This window comes from Pseudopodoces humilis, chromosome 3 (assembly GCF_049639895.1).
Source record: "Pseudopodoces humilis isolate 2021_Gansu_Grassland_sample_001 chromosome 3, ASM4963989v1, whole genome shotgun sequence".
In the NCBI taxonomy this organism is placed as follows: Eukaryota; Metazoa; Chordata; class Aves; order Passeriformes; family Paridae; genus Pseudopodoces; species Pseudopodoces humilis.
The window spans coordinates 60,135,527-60,150,321 of record NC_142202.1 but is presented as its reverse complement, the minus strand read 5'-3'; the positions used below and the strand labels follow the sequence as shown (position 1 = coordinate 60,150,321).

Genomic DNA, 14,795 nt, shown 5'->3' with positions numbered 1-14,795 from the left:
TGTTCATATTGTGTGACCTTGGGTGGACATCCTGGCATTATGCCTGTTTGACAGAAAGTGAGTCTAAGGAGGACTTTTCAGAGAGCTAAGCTTGGGCATAGGCAGTGGCAGCTGGGGAAGAATGGCAATTCTGAGTGGCTGCTTAAAAAGTTTTGTCCCTGCAACACCACACTCCCCAGACTTCTCAGAATGAAGGAAGCTGAGTGTCAGCTGGTGTTTCCTCCCCCAAAGCCAGGGAGCCAAACATGCCGAGGTACACTGGGCCTCACCAGAGGTACCAGTGCCCTGTTTCCTGCAGTGTGTCTCTGCAGAGATGAGGTGCCTGAAATGGTTAGTGGGTACTACTTCTTTAATTTTACTGGGATAAAGATTATAACCATAGAAACTTGCTCTGTAAAGGAAATTGTGTCTTTCTTTATGAGGCTATTTCTAAAGCAGAAAATTAGTTTTCTGTGGGTATTTTTAGAAAATAATAAGCACTCGTGTATCTAGAAATACGTACTTCTGCTCATCTAGCAATACTTATTTTATGGTAATTACTTACTTTATCAAACCTGCAGTCTTTTATTCAGTGAAAAAAAAAGTTTTAATACTTGACTGACTTAATTTTCCTACTAATTTAGTAGGTTTTATTCTCAGTGCTTCACCATCACTATATATTTTCAAAGAAACCATAACATTTTTGAAATGTGTTTGCAGTACAATTGAAACTAGTTTAGTTATGTAAGAACAATTAGCTACAACAAAACTCTGCTATTCAGACCATAGGAGATTTGTACTGACATTTCAGAACGTCTTCCTCTGTGTGCTGCTTCAGATTTTCTTGCAGCATAATGTTAATCGGATTATTCCTCACCACATACAAGGACAATATGTTTTCTGAATAAATCTCCAAAATCTCGACTGTTTTCTTATGAATGTCCGTGTGTGTGAGAAGCTGGAACTCCCTAAAAAGCTAAAAGAAAAACAAGTATTTGGTATTGCGAACCTCAAAACCAAAACTGTAAACAATGCATACACTTTGAAGACAGGATAAAACTAGCTCAGTTAAATAAGATTATAAACTCGAGAGGGTGATTTAATTTTTTTAAAAATTTTTAAGCAGGGAAGGAATACATCAAGCAACACCAAACACTGACACTGGTAGTATGTGTGGCACCTTTAATGGAGAATTGAACTGATGAGCTTTTAAAAATGAGATCAGCTGCAAAAATATGAGTTAAAGAGAACATTAGTGATGGATACTTCAGTGGAAATATCCTGTGAAATACATGCCTACAGATGTATCACATCTATAAGACAGAATTCAATGTCATTAAAAATAGCTCTGTTACCTGATAAGGGTATCTTAAGAAAGGAAATAGTTTAAGAATATCTTTTAGAGGTGCCTTATTACTGATCATCTTTCTCCGTATTTCTATTGTCACATTCATTCTGTTATCCACTTCTTCCCAGTTCCTCTGAGTTTTCATATATTCTTGATTAAGCCACTTTATATGTAAATCCATTGCACTGCCTTTAAGATGAGCAGGTTCTTCCTATGGAGAAATGAAGGACAGAATTGTAACAAATCAGAAAATCAGCCTTTTTATCTGATTGTTTAACTTTTTTAGCTCGTGTCATTTGATGTCACCTCTGTGATTTGAGCGTGGTCGAGCTCAGCAGAAAGGGTAGTTTCAGTTCCAGCTCTCTGAACTCACCCTCATATTTTAAGTTAGACTAAAGTCTGTTTTCATATAAAACTATACCTGTCAGCCCCAAGCTCAAATTGCATATTTGAGGCTGTTCATGATATTCCTGTTCCTTTCTCTGGTTTGTCTCATTGTGCTTTATTGGAAATGAGTAGTCAGTTCTAATGATGACTCAGTATTTAGCAATATTAACTCTGTATTACCAAGAGAAATAGTATTTTCCTCTTATCCATACAGGTCCTAAAAGCAGGAAAACTTACTTTCACAGTTATGCAGGTAGAATTTTTACCCCCAAGGAGTCCAGCTGAACTAAAAAATCTCTTATTGAAAACCAATTCAAAATTATTTGAGCAGTTTGACTGTCAGTGTTTTCAAGAAGTACTTTTGTACTTGAGGATAGTTAAGAGCCTTCCTCAAAATTATCGTTATTGTCCCTGATGTAATTCCAAAGCCAGTAATTACTGAGAGGAGGGGTGGCTGTCCAAAGCACTACACCAACAGGAGTAGCCTGAGTTTGTGTAGCTTATCCATCAGTGGACACAGTGAATTTCCTCACTGAGTCAAGCTGAGGGACACAGCAATGCACAGTTGGTACAGTTACCATCCTCAGGCAGCGCTGCCACTGGCTTTTCCTTCTGTATTGTCACTGATGCAGCTGTGACTACACATATGGGTGGCCTGTGGGTCAGTGCCAGAGGGAGTTGAGACACTTCATAATGTTCCCCAGAACATTTCTGACACAGAGCTATGAAACACACAACATCCCAAACCACTTTGCAGTGCTCTGCATGTGCAATTAAACTTTCCATTTCAATTAACATCCTTCTCTAAAATCATGCATGTGATATTCCAAGAATGGTTGCACAAAGTACACAGTGAAAAACCTGTCTCTCTCCTCGTATATATCCATATAACCCGATAGCCCTTGGCATCACAGAAGAAAGCAAGATCTGCATGCAGGACAGATATCTAACGTGACCTCTGCATGACTCTCTGGCCCTTGCTAGAGTTCTGTATTAGCACAGCCTGCACTCTTTCTAATAGAGGATTTCAGCCTTCATTGTGTTAACATGAACGTAATGATTGTTTGTGACCAGCTTGTGTAGGCACTCCTGGCCTCTTCCTCAGTGCACAGGAGCAGAGGTGGGGGGGACAGCTTGGTACCACACCCTCCCCTCCCTGCCTGGGAGGAGTGCTGGGAAGAAGTATAAATGATGAGTGTATGGTGCTACTTCCTGTGAGTTCTGTCAAAACTTCACTGCACTGGGGTTTGGGGACTCCCAAACTTTATATTTAATACCCTCAGTATTTATAGTTATATAGCCCTCAGTAGATTTTTTTTCTCCTTCAATTACTTCTCCCAGTCACTTTTCCAACTCCAACAAAATCATACCTTCCACAAAATCCTGCCTTAAATTTGGCAGTTTAACTATATGCTGTCAGAGGAAATGCATTTGTTTTGCTCCTGCTACTTCTGCCTTCTAATTATCATACTGAATTCAAAACCTATTTACCATCTCCGTGCCACTATAGTTTCATAGATATGTCATATTCTGCCCTCAGCCATCTCTCTTCCAGCCAAAACCATCCTAAGCTATTTAATCATTACATGTATGAAAGCTTGCCTATACTTTCAATTATCCTTGTTACTGTCTCTGCATGTTTTCTAATTTCACTGTAGCCTTTATGAAATAGATACAGTATAACTTACATTACTTGTTGAGATACTGGGACATCACAGGGGCATACAGTGGAATAATGCATTGCCTTTTGTTCCTTTCTTAAATAATTCTGTGTAATCAACATTTTTTTTTTTTTTGACTGCTGCTTAGCATTGTGCCAGATACTCTTTGACCTGGTATAAAAATAGCATTTTTGAATGGTATTAAGCTCAGAGCCCATGACTGTAAGTGTTGTTAGGACTGAGTTTTCTCATTGTGCCTTATTTTCCTTGCCTTGTATTCTCCTTGTCTCCTTATTTTCCATCTATCAGAACTGAATTTTATTTCCTGGGTTTTTTTTTTCCCCCAGAAGGGGTCCTTCTGCAATTCTTTGGTCTTTGTCTTTAGTATCCTTGGTAGCATCCCAAAATGTAATCTGCCAACTAGTCTACTTTTCCCATGTCATTTAGAAATATATTGGATATATTCATAATATTTTCCACTGTAAACCCCAACCATTTCTGCATAGCCTTGTTTGTTCTATCTTTTAACTGCTTATCCATTCAAGGACCTTCCTGTTTATCCCCTCAGATTATATCCTCTAAGAGCCTTTGGAAGGCATTTGCTAAAATCTCTTCTGAATTTAAAGTAAACTATATCAACTGGATTGCCTGTGTCCTCAGGGTTGTTGAATACTTCAAAGAACTAATGAATTTGTGAGGAATTATGTCTCTTTACCAAAACTTTGTTGATTCCTTCCTAATGTGTTCATCTCTTGTGTCTGCATTACAGTTCTTGCCAACTTGGCGAGTGAAGACAGAAGGTTTCTTAGTCCATATGTTCTCTAGCTCTCTCATCCTGAAACTCTAGAAACTGGCATCAAATTAGCTACCTCCAATTATCTAATATCATGTTACATAAGAAAAATTGTACATCACAATTAAAAATTACCTGTTTTATCCTTGGACACCGCTGAAAATTTTGCACAAGTAATTGATCCTGGAAATGCGTTACTGCTCATTTTAGTGAATTATTCTGTCCCCTTTACTGACATGCCAGTCTTGAGACTGATGCCCTGATGCTGCCCATGAAGAATGGTTGCAGTAATGTGATCATCTGAACTGACCTACTGAGAATCATTGCAAAATCTATCTAGTTTTGCTGGTATGGCTTTATATTCTGCCAGCCATCCTGTACCTAGGCAGTGCACCTTGATCACTCTGTCCCTTAGCACCACCAATTTCTTGCTTCTCACACTGGGTGAGAAAGCCTTTACAACCAGTGCAGAAAAGGCAGAAAGCCATGAGAAGATTTCTGTGTAAATCTCCATCAAGTCACTCAGAGTCATCAGAGTTTTGTTTTGCTGCTCATGTGTCATCTCTGCAAGCTTCCTGCATCAGCCTTTGAGGGTTTCTGGTATGTAATTGATATTGGTTACTACTATGAATACCATCCTAATATTCACATATTCCCAATGGGGCCATTCAGCTATTCCTTAACCTGCTAACTTGCCCTAAGATGGACAGGTTGTCCCTTGCTTTGCTGTGACCAGTGCACAGAACCAAGGGATGATCCATTCTTGCCAGTCTCAAGATACCCACGCTTTCTCACGCACACAAACTTGGACAGTTGTTGGGGCTTTTAAAATTACATTTATGGTTTTTTATGCTGTGCAAGAGCTAGCCTGAAGTCTCTGACTCCAAACAGCTCCTTCACTACTGGTTTCTCCTGTGGGTCTGCTTTCAGGCCTCCTGCCCATAAAGCAGGAACTTCTTCAGCCAGCTGATGTGGAATGTGGTGGCCCATTCCCTGAGGGCCTGTCACCTTCAGTGTCTTCCTTGCAGAGACAGGAAAACAAAACAATTCAACCCAGTGTGCTGTAACCAGACTGACTGCCTGGGTTGCTTAGAAACAAATGCCAAGAAGAAGTTGTGACCTTTATGCCAGCTTCTCTCCAGCCCCCTTGTCAAGGCAAACACTGCTTGATTTGATGGACTCTCCCTGTGGTCAGCTCTGTCTGTAAAAGCTAGTTTAGCTAATGACATTATTAATTAGCTAAAGGAAGCAATTTGACATTTTCATCAGTGGCAATGGCAAGCTACCAATAGAAATGTGGCAGAAGTATAAGGAAGAATTGCTGTCATAGCTATTAATTAGGGGGGGGAAATAGCAATGGAAGGCCAAACTTTGTAGTGTAAATCATCTAGTACCAGGCAAAAGGATGTGGAAAGGAGGTTAATGAGGTAAGCAGAGGGTACCCAGTACCTGTCTGCCAGAGTAACCTAGCCCTAGACTGCAGGATGGTCCTGCCAAGGCTCCTACCTATTCTGTTGGATTCACACTCAAAGGGTGGCAGCAGTAAGGAGCCCATCCCTTAGTGCCCATGCCTGCAAATACTTCTGACTTCTTGGCATTTCAGGTATCTGTGACTGAAGACACCAAGTCTGGCAGCCACACTGGAGGCTGTAAGGCTCTTTGCCTACACTCCAGATGCCTTTTGACTGTGAATCCCCACCTGATATTCATGGTTCTTCTTGGAACCATATGCAAGTAGATGGTGCTAAAATGCTCACATTAAAGTGGGAAAACATACAAACAAAAAACTACTAGACTCCAAATTCCTAATTCCTCCCATCTCCTGAAGCAAGAGGATAGTCTTTTGATTGGAGGTGGATTTCTAAATAAAGACCTGATTCCTAAATGTCCTTTTGGTGGATCCTTTTATCTTACCCAGGATATGAGATTGTATTAGCAACTTCTTGTAAAAAAGCCCCAGCTAGCAGGGCACTTTTATGAAACAATGTCACAGCCAAGACAGTGAAACTGCTACATCAGTTTGTGAGGAGGGAGGGAGCAATTCCTGTGCATGATGTGATCTGCAAGGTCTAACCTTGCAGTTACTTTTGAAATCATAAATTGTAAAGGACATGAATGGCAACACTAAAGTAACATGACTGCCTAATCAAAGAGTGATGAAAGAGCCTCTGGTGTGGACAGCAGACACCTCTTGCTCTTTACTTGGGTTTACACCAATTCCTGAAAGGTAAATGCAGCCTAACTGTTGCTAAGGACAAACATAGAGATCTCTTTTTTGAAGAATGCCAACAGGACCTACTGGTTCCTCAGTCTGAGAGAGTGACTTCAAATATGAGCAGTGTTGTTAAAGAGGCATATATGAGGACACTACTGCATGCTGTCAATCTGCTCACTGCCAGCCAGTGATCCAGGTTCCTTACCCGGGATGTTCTGGGAATATTTGTTTGAGGAAATTCCTTTGGATGGAGACTAATCTGCTTGCTGGAAAGAAATGTAAAAAAACATGTGGTGGTAATGAGAACCATCTCCTGGAACAGCAGTGCTGTGCAGACAGGTTCAGTGGCATCAGCACTGAATAGGAGCTCCTTTAACACCATACCTTAGGACTGGGATGCTGATGGGTAGTAGTGTTGGTACAGTCTCTTTCATTATTATTATTGCTCTTGTAGTCATGTTCTTGCTAAAAGCATTGATGCTGCTAACACTTTATTGTTGAGTCTACCTGCCTTAGTTAGCATCAGCACTGAAGGTACCTACACAAGAAAGCCTGACAGTAGTTAGGACTCTTGTTTGGAATAATCTTTTCCATTAATTGCCTTTTATAACTTCTTCAGGGTGAGAAACAGCATTCAGAATTACTTAAGCGAGCATAATCTCTGTGTCTTGGCTTTTGAGTACTGAAAAGTGGGTCTTGCTATTTTGGAGCACATACAGACACAAGGCATCATTAAAGCACAGTGTATAGAACAATTTTTGCTACCACTATTGTAAGGGACAGCCCTTTTTTCTGTGGTGACAATGACATGTACTGTGATGAATATTGGGGTGTTTTACATCAGGAGGAGTGATCAAAACAGGCAATGACAATTAGAAAGTGAAGATTTGCTCAAAAAAAAACCCAAACCCAGCCACTGGAGACTGATGTGGAATAAGTATGGATCTAAAAAGGCAAGCTGTAAACTAGGCACTCCTCAAGGCCCATCTCCTCATCCTGGATGGTGGGAAAGAACTGAGGAGGCATCAAAACCGTGCCCCACCTCTCACATCCAACCACTGAACACAAAGAGAGGTGAAACAGCATGGACAGGCTGCTTTCAAGCAAAATGAATACGTAACCATCAGTAGGATCCACACTGACTTGTACTCCAAGGAGATGTTTCATTAAGGCAGGCTATGCTTATTTACACATAATTGCCCTTTTGAGCCAAGCAGGCAACTTCAGAGCTAGATTTACATGCCAGTGGTAACTATAAACTTTCAAAGTCGGTCTATTTCTGACCACAACTGTTGATTTTATAAGCTGCATAAGCAAAATAAGATAAATCTGCTTTTCTCTACCAAGGGACAACCTGTGCTTGACAATTTAACTCACAAAACAATGAAGACACTGGCCGACACAAATAAGACGATGAAGTGCAAGATATATGCCGGGGATTTGTGTTTAAAGCTTTTGCTTTGACTTAAAAGCATCTTAAAATATTAACTAAGCAACACTACACACTCAAAATTCGATGTATGCACATCAAAGTTTTAGTGGAAAAAATCACATTACAACAGTTTGGTACAGCTATTGAATGATCATTTATATATGCATGCTCACATTCTGGCTGTGCAAACATTCAAACACTTAATTTGGAGACCAATAATCTTAGTGGGAAAGGTGCCATCACCTCTGTTTCATTTGTGCATGGCATTCTCGGTATAGATGGCACCTAATGCTGTACCTGCCAATAGTGCCGTAAAATTGAGCCAAGAGAATTTCTGCATCTCCTACACAAGCTGTTCATCCTTAGAAATTTACAGGCATTTAGCTCTCTTTTTCCCTTGCTCTTGCCTTATTTTTCTCACTCCTCCCTTTTTCCTCCAACCACCATTTTCCAAATCCTATTCTTTCTAGAGTCCTTGAAATCTTGTTTCAAGATTCTCACTCTTGCAGTGGCATAGGAAGATTGACAAACATGATGTCAGTTATCACCTCAAAGACAGACATATCCCTAGGAGTAACTTGGCTAATTTACCTGATCTGGGAGAAAAGAGACTCCATCTCACAGGGTGGACTTCATTCAGCCCTGACTCCTCTTTTCATCAGAAAAGACAATTTCCAGACAAAACCAACAGGGTAATTTTCACCATTCTTGTACTGCATGATACCACACCAAAGCAAGCACAAATGGTGTCCCTCTTGGACCAGGGGTCTTCTCTGCTTTTCATTTAGTCCTCTTGGCACTGAATTTGCAAATTCACCCATTTCAAAATTCCTGCTTATCTTCCCTGTACAGGAATATCAGTAGATGTCCAACTTTGTGAGTTAAAGTTTCTGCAGAATCCTTTCGCTTCTCCCAGTCAAAGCACTCATCAAAGCATTTTTTGCCTCTATCCCATTGACACAGAAAGAAGATGGTGTGCTGGTGCCCCCTTTATAAATTGTTTTCATTTTTTTATTCCCACCTCTGCTGGGTGTGGCAAATACTCCCACTTATCTGCAAACATCTACCACTATCTTAGCTGTCATGTCAGAGCCTATTTTTACTTTTCACACCTAACTTCAAATTTATTTGTGTGACAGTTTCAGAGAAACCCTGATGACCTCACAAACAGGCTGTCATAGGATGTAAGGAATCAGAGGCTTTAGAAGAGGGACTGTACTCTCTCTCCATTTTTATTTAAGATCAAGAACTACTAGCAGTCTTCTAGCCTGTTATATTTCCTTATAGTTCAGGCAGCTTAAGATACCCTTCTGTAGTCCCTTCGCTATTTTCTGATTTAATCTCTGGGATGGATTGAAGGAGCTTAATCCACCTGCATAGAAATAGCTATTTAGTGGCATTTGAGATATCATAGGGGTATCCCAGAAACCTCTGGAAGTGCCAGATTATGGTGCAGGACCTATGGGAAACACATGCCTTTCTGAATCGGCAGGTGGAGCCATGCAGGACAGCCGTGGGCTTTTTCATTTCTGTGTTCAGCTAACTGAATTGGCTGTGTACAGCACCGCTTGAGACTGGAAAGATTTCCAAACTTGAAGTTCTGAAAGGGACAATTTGCTCTTTGGTCACTACCCCTGGGCAGACTAAGTGTTTGAGTCATAAACTCTCAAGGTATGCAAGCCAATCATCAGCTCTAAACCCATTTCCTTCTCCATCACCTTTTGTCTTCTGACAATCCTTTGGTTTAGGACCAGGAAGGCCCTATCTTTCTGTTTCTTCTGGCTTCCCCAAGTCTAGGGCCCTTCCTATTACAACTGGCAGGACATGGTTCCTCTCAGAGCCTGAAAGACCATAAATTAAACAAGTCCTTAGGGCAGAGGAAGGGGGCTTGATGCTAAAAAAAGACTGAAAAAAAGAGATCAGTGAGAACAAGCCACTGAATGGTTTAGCAGTAATCCCACCCTTGCTGCAGAGGGGAGACTGGCTTGCTTTTCTTATGTATTTTCACGGTGTGATCACCCTTCTCATGGAAAGTACCTTCCATTTGCAGCAGATGAAGGTCATTATCATTACAAAACACTCTCCCCTGGTTTACTGCAGCTCCAAGATATATCCCTGACTGTGGAAAATAACTGAGGAGGATTCTCACACCATAACCATAAAATTTGTTGTTTATGGAGGCTTTCCTGATAAAATTCTGAATATCCCTCAGACACAGAGGCTCCAATTAATCTCTGCCAAGCACAGTCCAAGCTTCTTTCCCTGGTGGTGCAACCTGATGGATATTTGTAGGGAGCATAATTTAAATACAAATCTCCTTTACTGACAGACACCTCTAGCATGGGTTTATGTGCTTATTTACCACCAGCCTTCTGCCCTGTGCTTGCTCAGGACCTTTCATGTGATGCTAGTCTCTAGAAAAAGAGTAGCTACTCTTCAATCTTGTTTGAATATAATGCTCTGTAACAAGGAACACATCAGCAGATGTTTTAAAGAAACTGTAGGAGAAAGACAGATGCTGCACCTGGAAGCAGCGCCCTGAGTGGGAGGCCATGGTATGCTCGAGCTGCTTTTGAAGGAAGAATGCCTGCTTGGAAGGCAATGGGGCTTGGGCAGACCAAGGGGCAGACATCATCTGGCTCAAAACAGCGCAGGAAGCTTGTCCAGCAAGCAGCTGGGTTTTCACATGAAAAAGTAAAAAGACCGGTTAAGGGTTTTATTAGTAGTAATAACTTTATTCTCATATAAAAATAAATGCCAGATATAACAGTGAGACATTTCCTATCAGTAAATACTCTTTTTATCAGTTTCATGCCATTAACAATCTGAGACTACACTGACACAAAGCACACATGACAGAGTGACAGCTTATGACTGCTCAGAAACTAAAGCTCGGTATTGATGCCAGCTGTGTGACTGGTAAGTAGGTCATCTGTTGGAAACAGATGTGCTCTCTCATCTGCATAGCTCTGCCAGTCGGCTTTGACCTGTAATGCCCCAAATGTCCTACTCTGCCTAGCTAAAGGAGAATGGGGTGGCCCAAAGGGACTAGGAATCCTTCACTAACTATTCTCCAAAGGTCTCCTTAACCTGGAATTAATTTCTCTCCGTTTTACCTCAATTAATTTTGATGTGTTTGCTTCTAGCTCACATAAGACTGATTCATTCTTCCAGTCTTGGAAAAGGGATAAAGACAAGGGGATCTGGCTAATGGTAATTTGAATATAATTTGGTTTGCCTGTGGTATTGGCTTCTAGATCAAATATTTATTTATTGAGACTAAGACACTTTAACAGTTTATATTTTTCATAGAGTAATTAGTGCCAAGGATTGGCAGAAAAGTGCCTTTTATGTGTGTTCCTAAATATATAGAATGAAAACCCCTACTGCTTTTGTTAAAAATAATATTAAACATTTTTTTCAGCTTTGCACCTATGTAGTGACATAATTTAGGATATCAGACATTGCTGTTTTCAATGTGGAAACACTTTTAAAACTAAGGAAGTTATGATTCCCTCAAAATTACAGAATATATTCTTAATCCTTAATAGGACCCACAAATGTTGATTTGTGCATTTATATATATATATATATATATATATATATATATGTATGTATGTATGTATGTATGTATGTATATATTCAGGATACAGGGAAAATGAGAGAAAGGAAAGTTGTTTAGGGATACTTGATGTCCTCTCACCACCTTTAACCCTTAATTTGCTTACAACATTCAGGCTAGCAAAAAAGGCCTAGACCATTAGAAGAGATGTAATATTTTTCTTTCATTTTTAAAGGAAAGAAGGGTGACCAGTGATGGCCTCGAGAAATGCAGATAAAGACAGTGGTGAATCCTGGTCTGCAGAAACACAGCAGAGTGGAGAGTTACACCCTCTCTTCTGATAAAGTTTAGCGTGCAGTTCCTACAGGATCACTGCAAAGCCCTTCTCAACGAGCTCATAAGACAGAAAAATCCACATGTGCCCTTTCCAAGCTTTAGCAGATAAAGGATGGCTAACTCTTAATGTGCACACAAAACCAAGAGCTTGTAATTTCTTCTTTACTAGATGTGAGACTGGTTATTGTTTTGCACCAAAGTCACAGGTTTCTTACTTCACACATGCTACAAACTCTTCAACAAAAGCAGGCAAGAAGGGAAGTGTTTATTCCTGAACATATTAACCCAAAGGGAAAAAATAGAAATTACTGAAATTTCTAAAAACCAACCCAAACATGTATTTGCATTTTGTATAGGAAACTAAAGCTACCTTCAGTCACAAGGGCAATATATGCAGAAATGCATCCAATAAACCACTATTGGTCCCCTAAATACAGGATTTGGTAAACAGCAGGATGGACATGGATAAACTAAAGATAAATATCTACTTATATATCTTCTTTTTCACATTAGTACAATTGTTCAAATTTTACCATATTTTAATTGCAACACGAAGAGGTGTGTGCAGCATTGGCAAAGCATAGCTGAAACCTTAAGGTACTTATGAAAGTGTATAAATTAACTAGTGTGCCTTTGACACTTACTGGACAGTGATAACTCTGAATTCTCCAACTAAAGGAATACACAGCATACACACATTTGTAAACATCCCTATGTATAGCATACATCAACACAAGCAGATTTTATATAACAAAGTGCAATGTGACAGTAGGATTTTTGCTACCAGCTGAAATACCTCTTTGCATTCTTATTTGTACAGAGGCTTCAGCTAGTAGACATAATTCTCTAATGCTTTTTACTCTAATTGAAGGAATATAATCAAAAGCAGAACAGAAATACTGCATTTAAAAAAACCAGACAGTATTTTCTGTCCAATTTGCAACTCTAAGTTACAACAAATATGCAAGGCATCCAGTATCAGGTTTAGCTCTGTTGTGGATGCCTAGTTTTCCAGAAATGGAAAGGGTCTGGCAATATGACAAGTTCTATACAAAATGAGTTTAAATGGGATGCAATCAGTTCTCCCCTTTAGTGGCTGGTTGCCTTATTGTCAGCAGAGAAGCTGAAAGACTGAACTCGGTTAAGCACCAAAAATCTTACCTCTACCTGCCCCTGGACATCATCAAGTTTATTTTCAGCAAGTGAAGATTTTCTGCTCTGTCCTCTCCTGTGGCCAAACTTGCATTTGTTCCTCAGGACTTGCTCATCATCTTCAATAGGTCTCCGCACATATTTGAAACGATCTTTAAGGGCCCGTTTCCACAGCAACTACATGTGGGAAAAAAGAATAGCTGTCGTTACAAGTTTCTGTCAAGAATTTGCCCCAGCCTGAAGCAGGTCACTTTGTTTTACCTAACTGTACAAAAAAGTATTTGCCATTAAGCAGAAAAAGGCTCATGGGGCAGCACCCCCATTGGCTTCTGGAGGGAAGGAAACAAAACCAGCTGTGGTAAATGGCTCTGTGGCAACCAACAGCTGGGCTAATGGCACTGCTGTGGCTTGCTGAGGATAACAGTATTTGAATCTAAGGGTTAGAGCTATCCTAGGCTACCAGAGAAACTGCAATTTTGTCCTTTCCTCAGCTCTTGCTTTATGCTCCATTCATGACATAGTGAAGCAGATCAGCTTGCAGATGCCACAGAAAATGTGCTTTGGGGTTTAGGGTTTGTTTTTGGTGATCTGTTTTTTTGGTTTTTTTTTTTAGTTTAGTTTAATTTAGGTTTTTTTTCCTTTGCCTCTGGCAGCATCTGACTGGTTGCACAGTTGTATGATTATTGTGTCTGACACTGGGGAATGGAAAAGACACAGTGTGGCACTACTTTTTGGTTGGGAGACTACAGTTACACTGGATCAAGTATATTTTTAAATTGAACCCAAAACTGCTGAATTAGGAGAAGCATTTAAGTAGGTCCTAGTGTTTGTAAGACACTTCAAGATATGTAAAGTACATATTAAAGGCACTTCTGCACTGCAAGCAGATGCAGGTCCTGTTTAATGCAGCCATTTTTCACTCCTTGGCAGTCAAAGACAGAGCTTACATGGCCCCAGCACTTCTGTCACCCTCATGTATTTCTTAATTCAGTTATTGAAAAGTCACTGCTGAAAGTTATATGGACAGCAACTTCCTCATGCATCCTTGAGGACCAATGGCCATTTGCACGTGGACCAAAGCTAGATGTCCCATAGCAGGAACTAGCTATGCCATGCCATTGACACCCCAGGGTGCAATTTCTAAGCAAAGGCTGTTCAACACATTTGCAGGCACAACATGCAGTTTTAAACAGTTCTGTTATTCCCCAAAATCACTTGCATATTCCAGTTATTGAGGAGTATTCGAGAGTCAGATGGGAAAAAATCAGTCTGTAAAAAAGTGACTGTAAATGAAAGGATGTGGAGAGATTCAAATATCTGTTTCTTCATTTTCTTAAACTGACTCCAATATTATGCTCACTTAATACTATACTCAAGCCTGTTCCACTGACATGCTAAGACACAGTATAAACAGAAGAATGATTACCCTAAATTTCTTACCAAAAATGTGTCATTTCTTAGTCCAAGGTTACATGATTTGAAAGGTTAACTTTTGGTGTAAACCAGAATTCAGTAGAAGTAGACTAAGTAGTACAATATCTCTCTTTGCAGTGAGTCTGACATGCCTTTCTCACTCCCAGGATACAGATGAGAGGGTTTCTTAAGAGATGGTGCTAAAGGCAGTGTGACCTTATATTTCTTCTGTTGAACTTATTGTTCCCACCTCCCTAGGTTCTAGCTGACCTAGAAAGAAAATCCTAAAAGCAAGACCTCCATTAATGGTGCAAAATTACAGTGGAAGAGCTATGAGACTACAATAGAAGTATGACCCTGTGGTCTCTGCTTCAGCTCTTCTCAAGCAGCCCTGGGCCTACCAGGGCAGGAGAGCCCTTCCTCGGGGGACACTCTGTGCCACCCACCTATGTGCCCTTACCAAAGTATCTTTCCACAGCCTGTCACAGTTCAGCATCCAAGAACTGCAAAGAAAATA

The 14,795-nt window shown here is 40.3% G+C and overlaps 1 protein-coding gene across 1 annotated transcript in view; it reads right to left on the bottom strand.

Moving 5' to 3' along the window:
- Positions 1–14,795, bottom strand: part of SAMD3 (sterile alpha motif domain containing 3) — a 34,910-nt gene that overhangs the window by 1,521 nt on the left and 18,594 nt on the right. Inside the window, exons 6-9 of the mRNA XM_088052621.1 lie at positions 12,881–13,042; positions 11,529–11,538; positions 1,335–1,534; positions 784–955 (exon numbers count right to left, since the gene is read on the bottom strand). Coding sequence (XP_087908747.1) covers positions 784–955; positions 1,335–1,534; positions 11,529–11,538; positions 12,881–13,042 — 544 coding nt within the window. The remainder of the gene's footprint in view (positions 1–783; positions 956–1,334; positions 1,535–11,528; positions 11,539–12,880; positions 13,043–14,795) is intronic.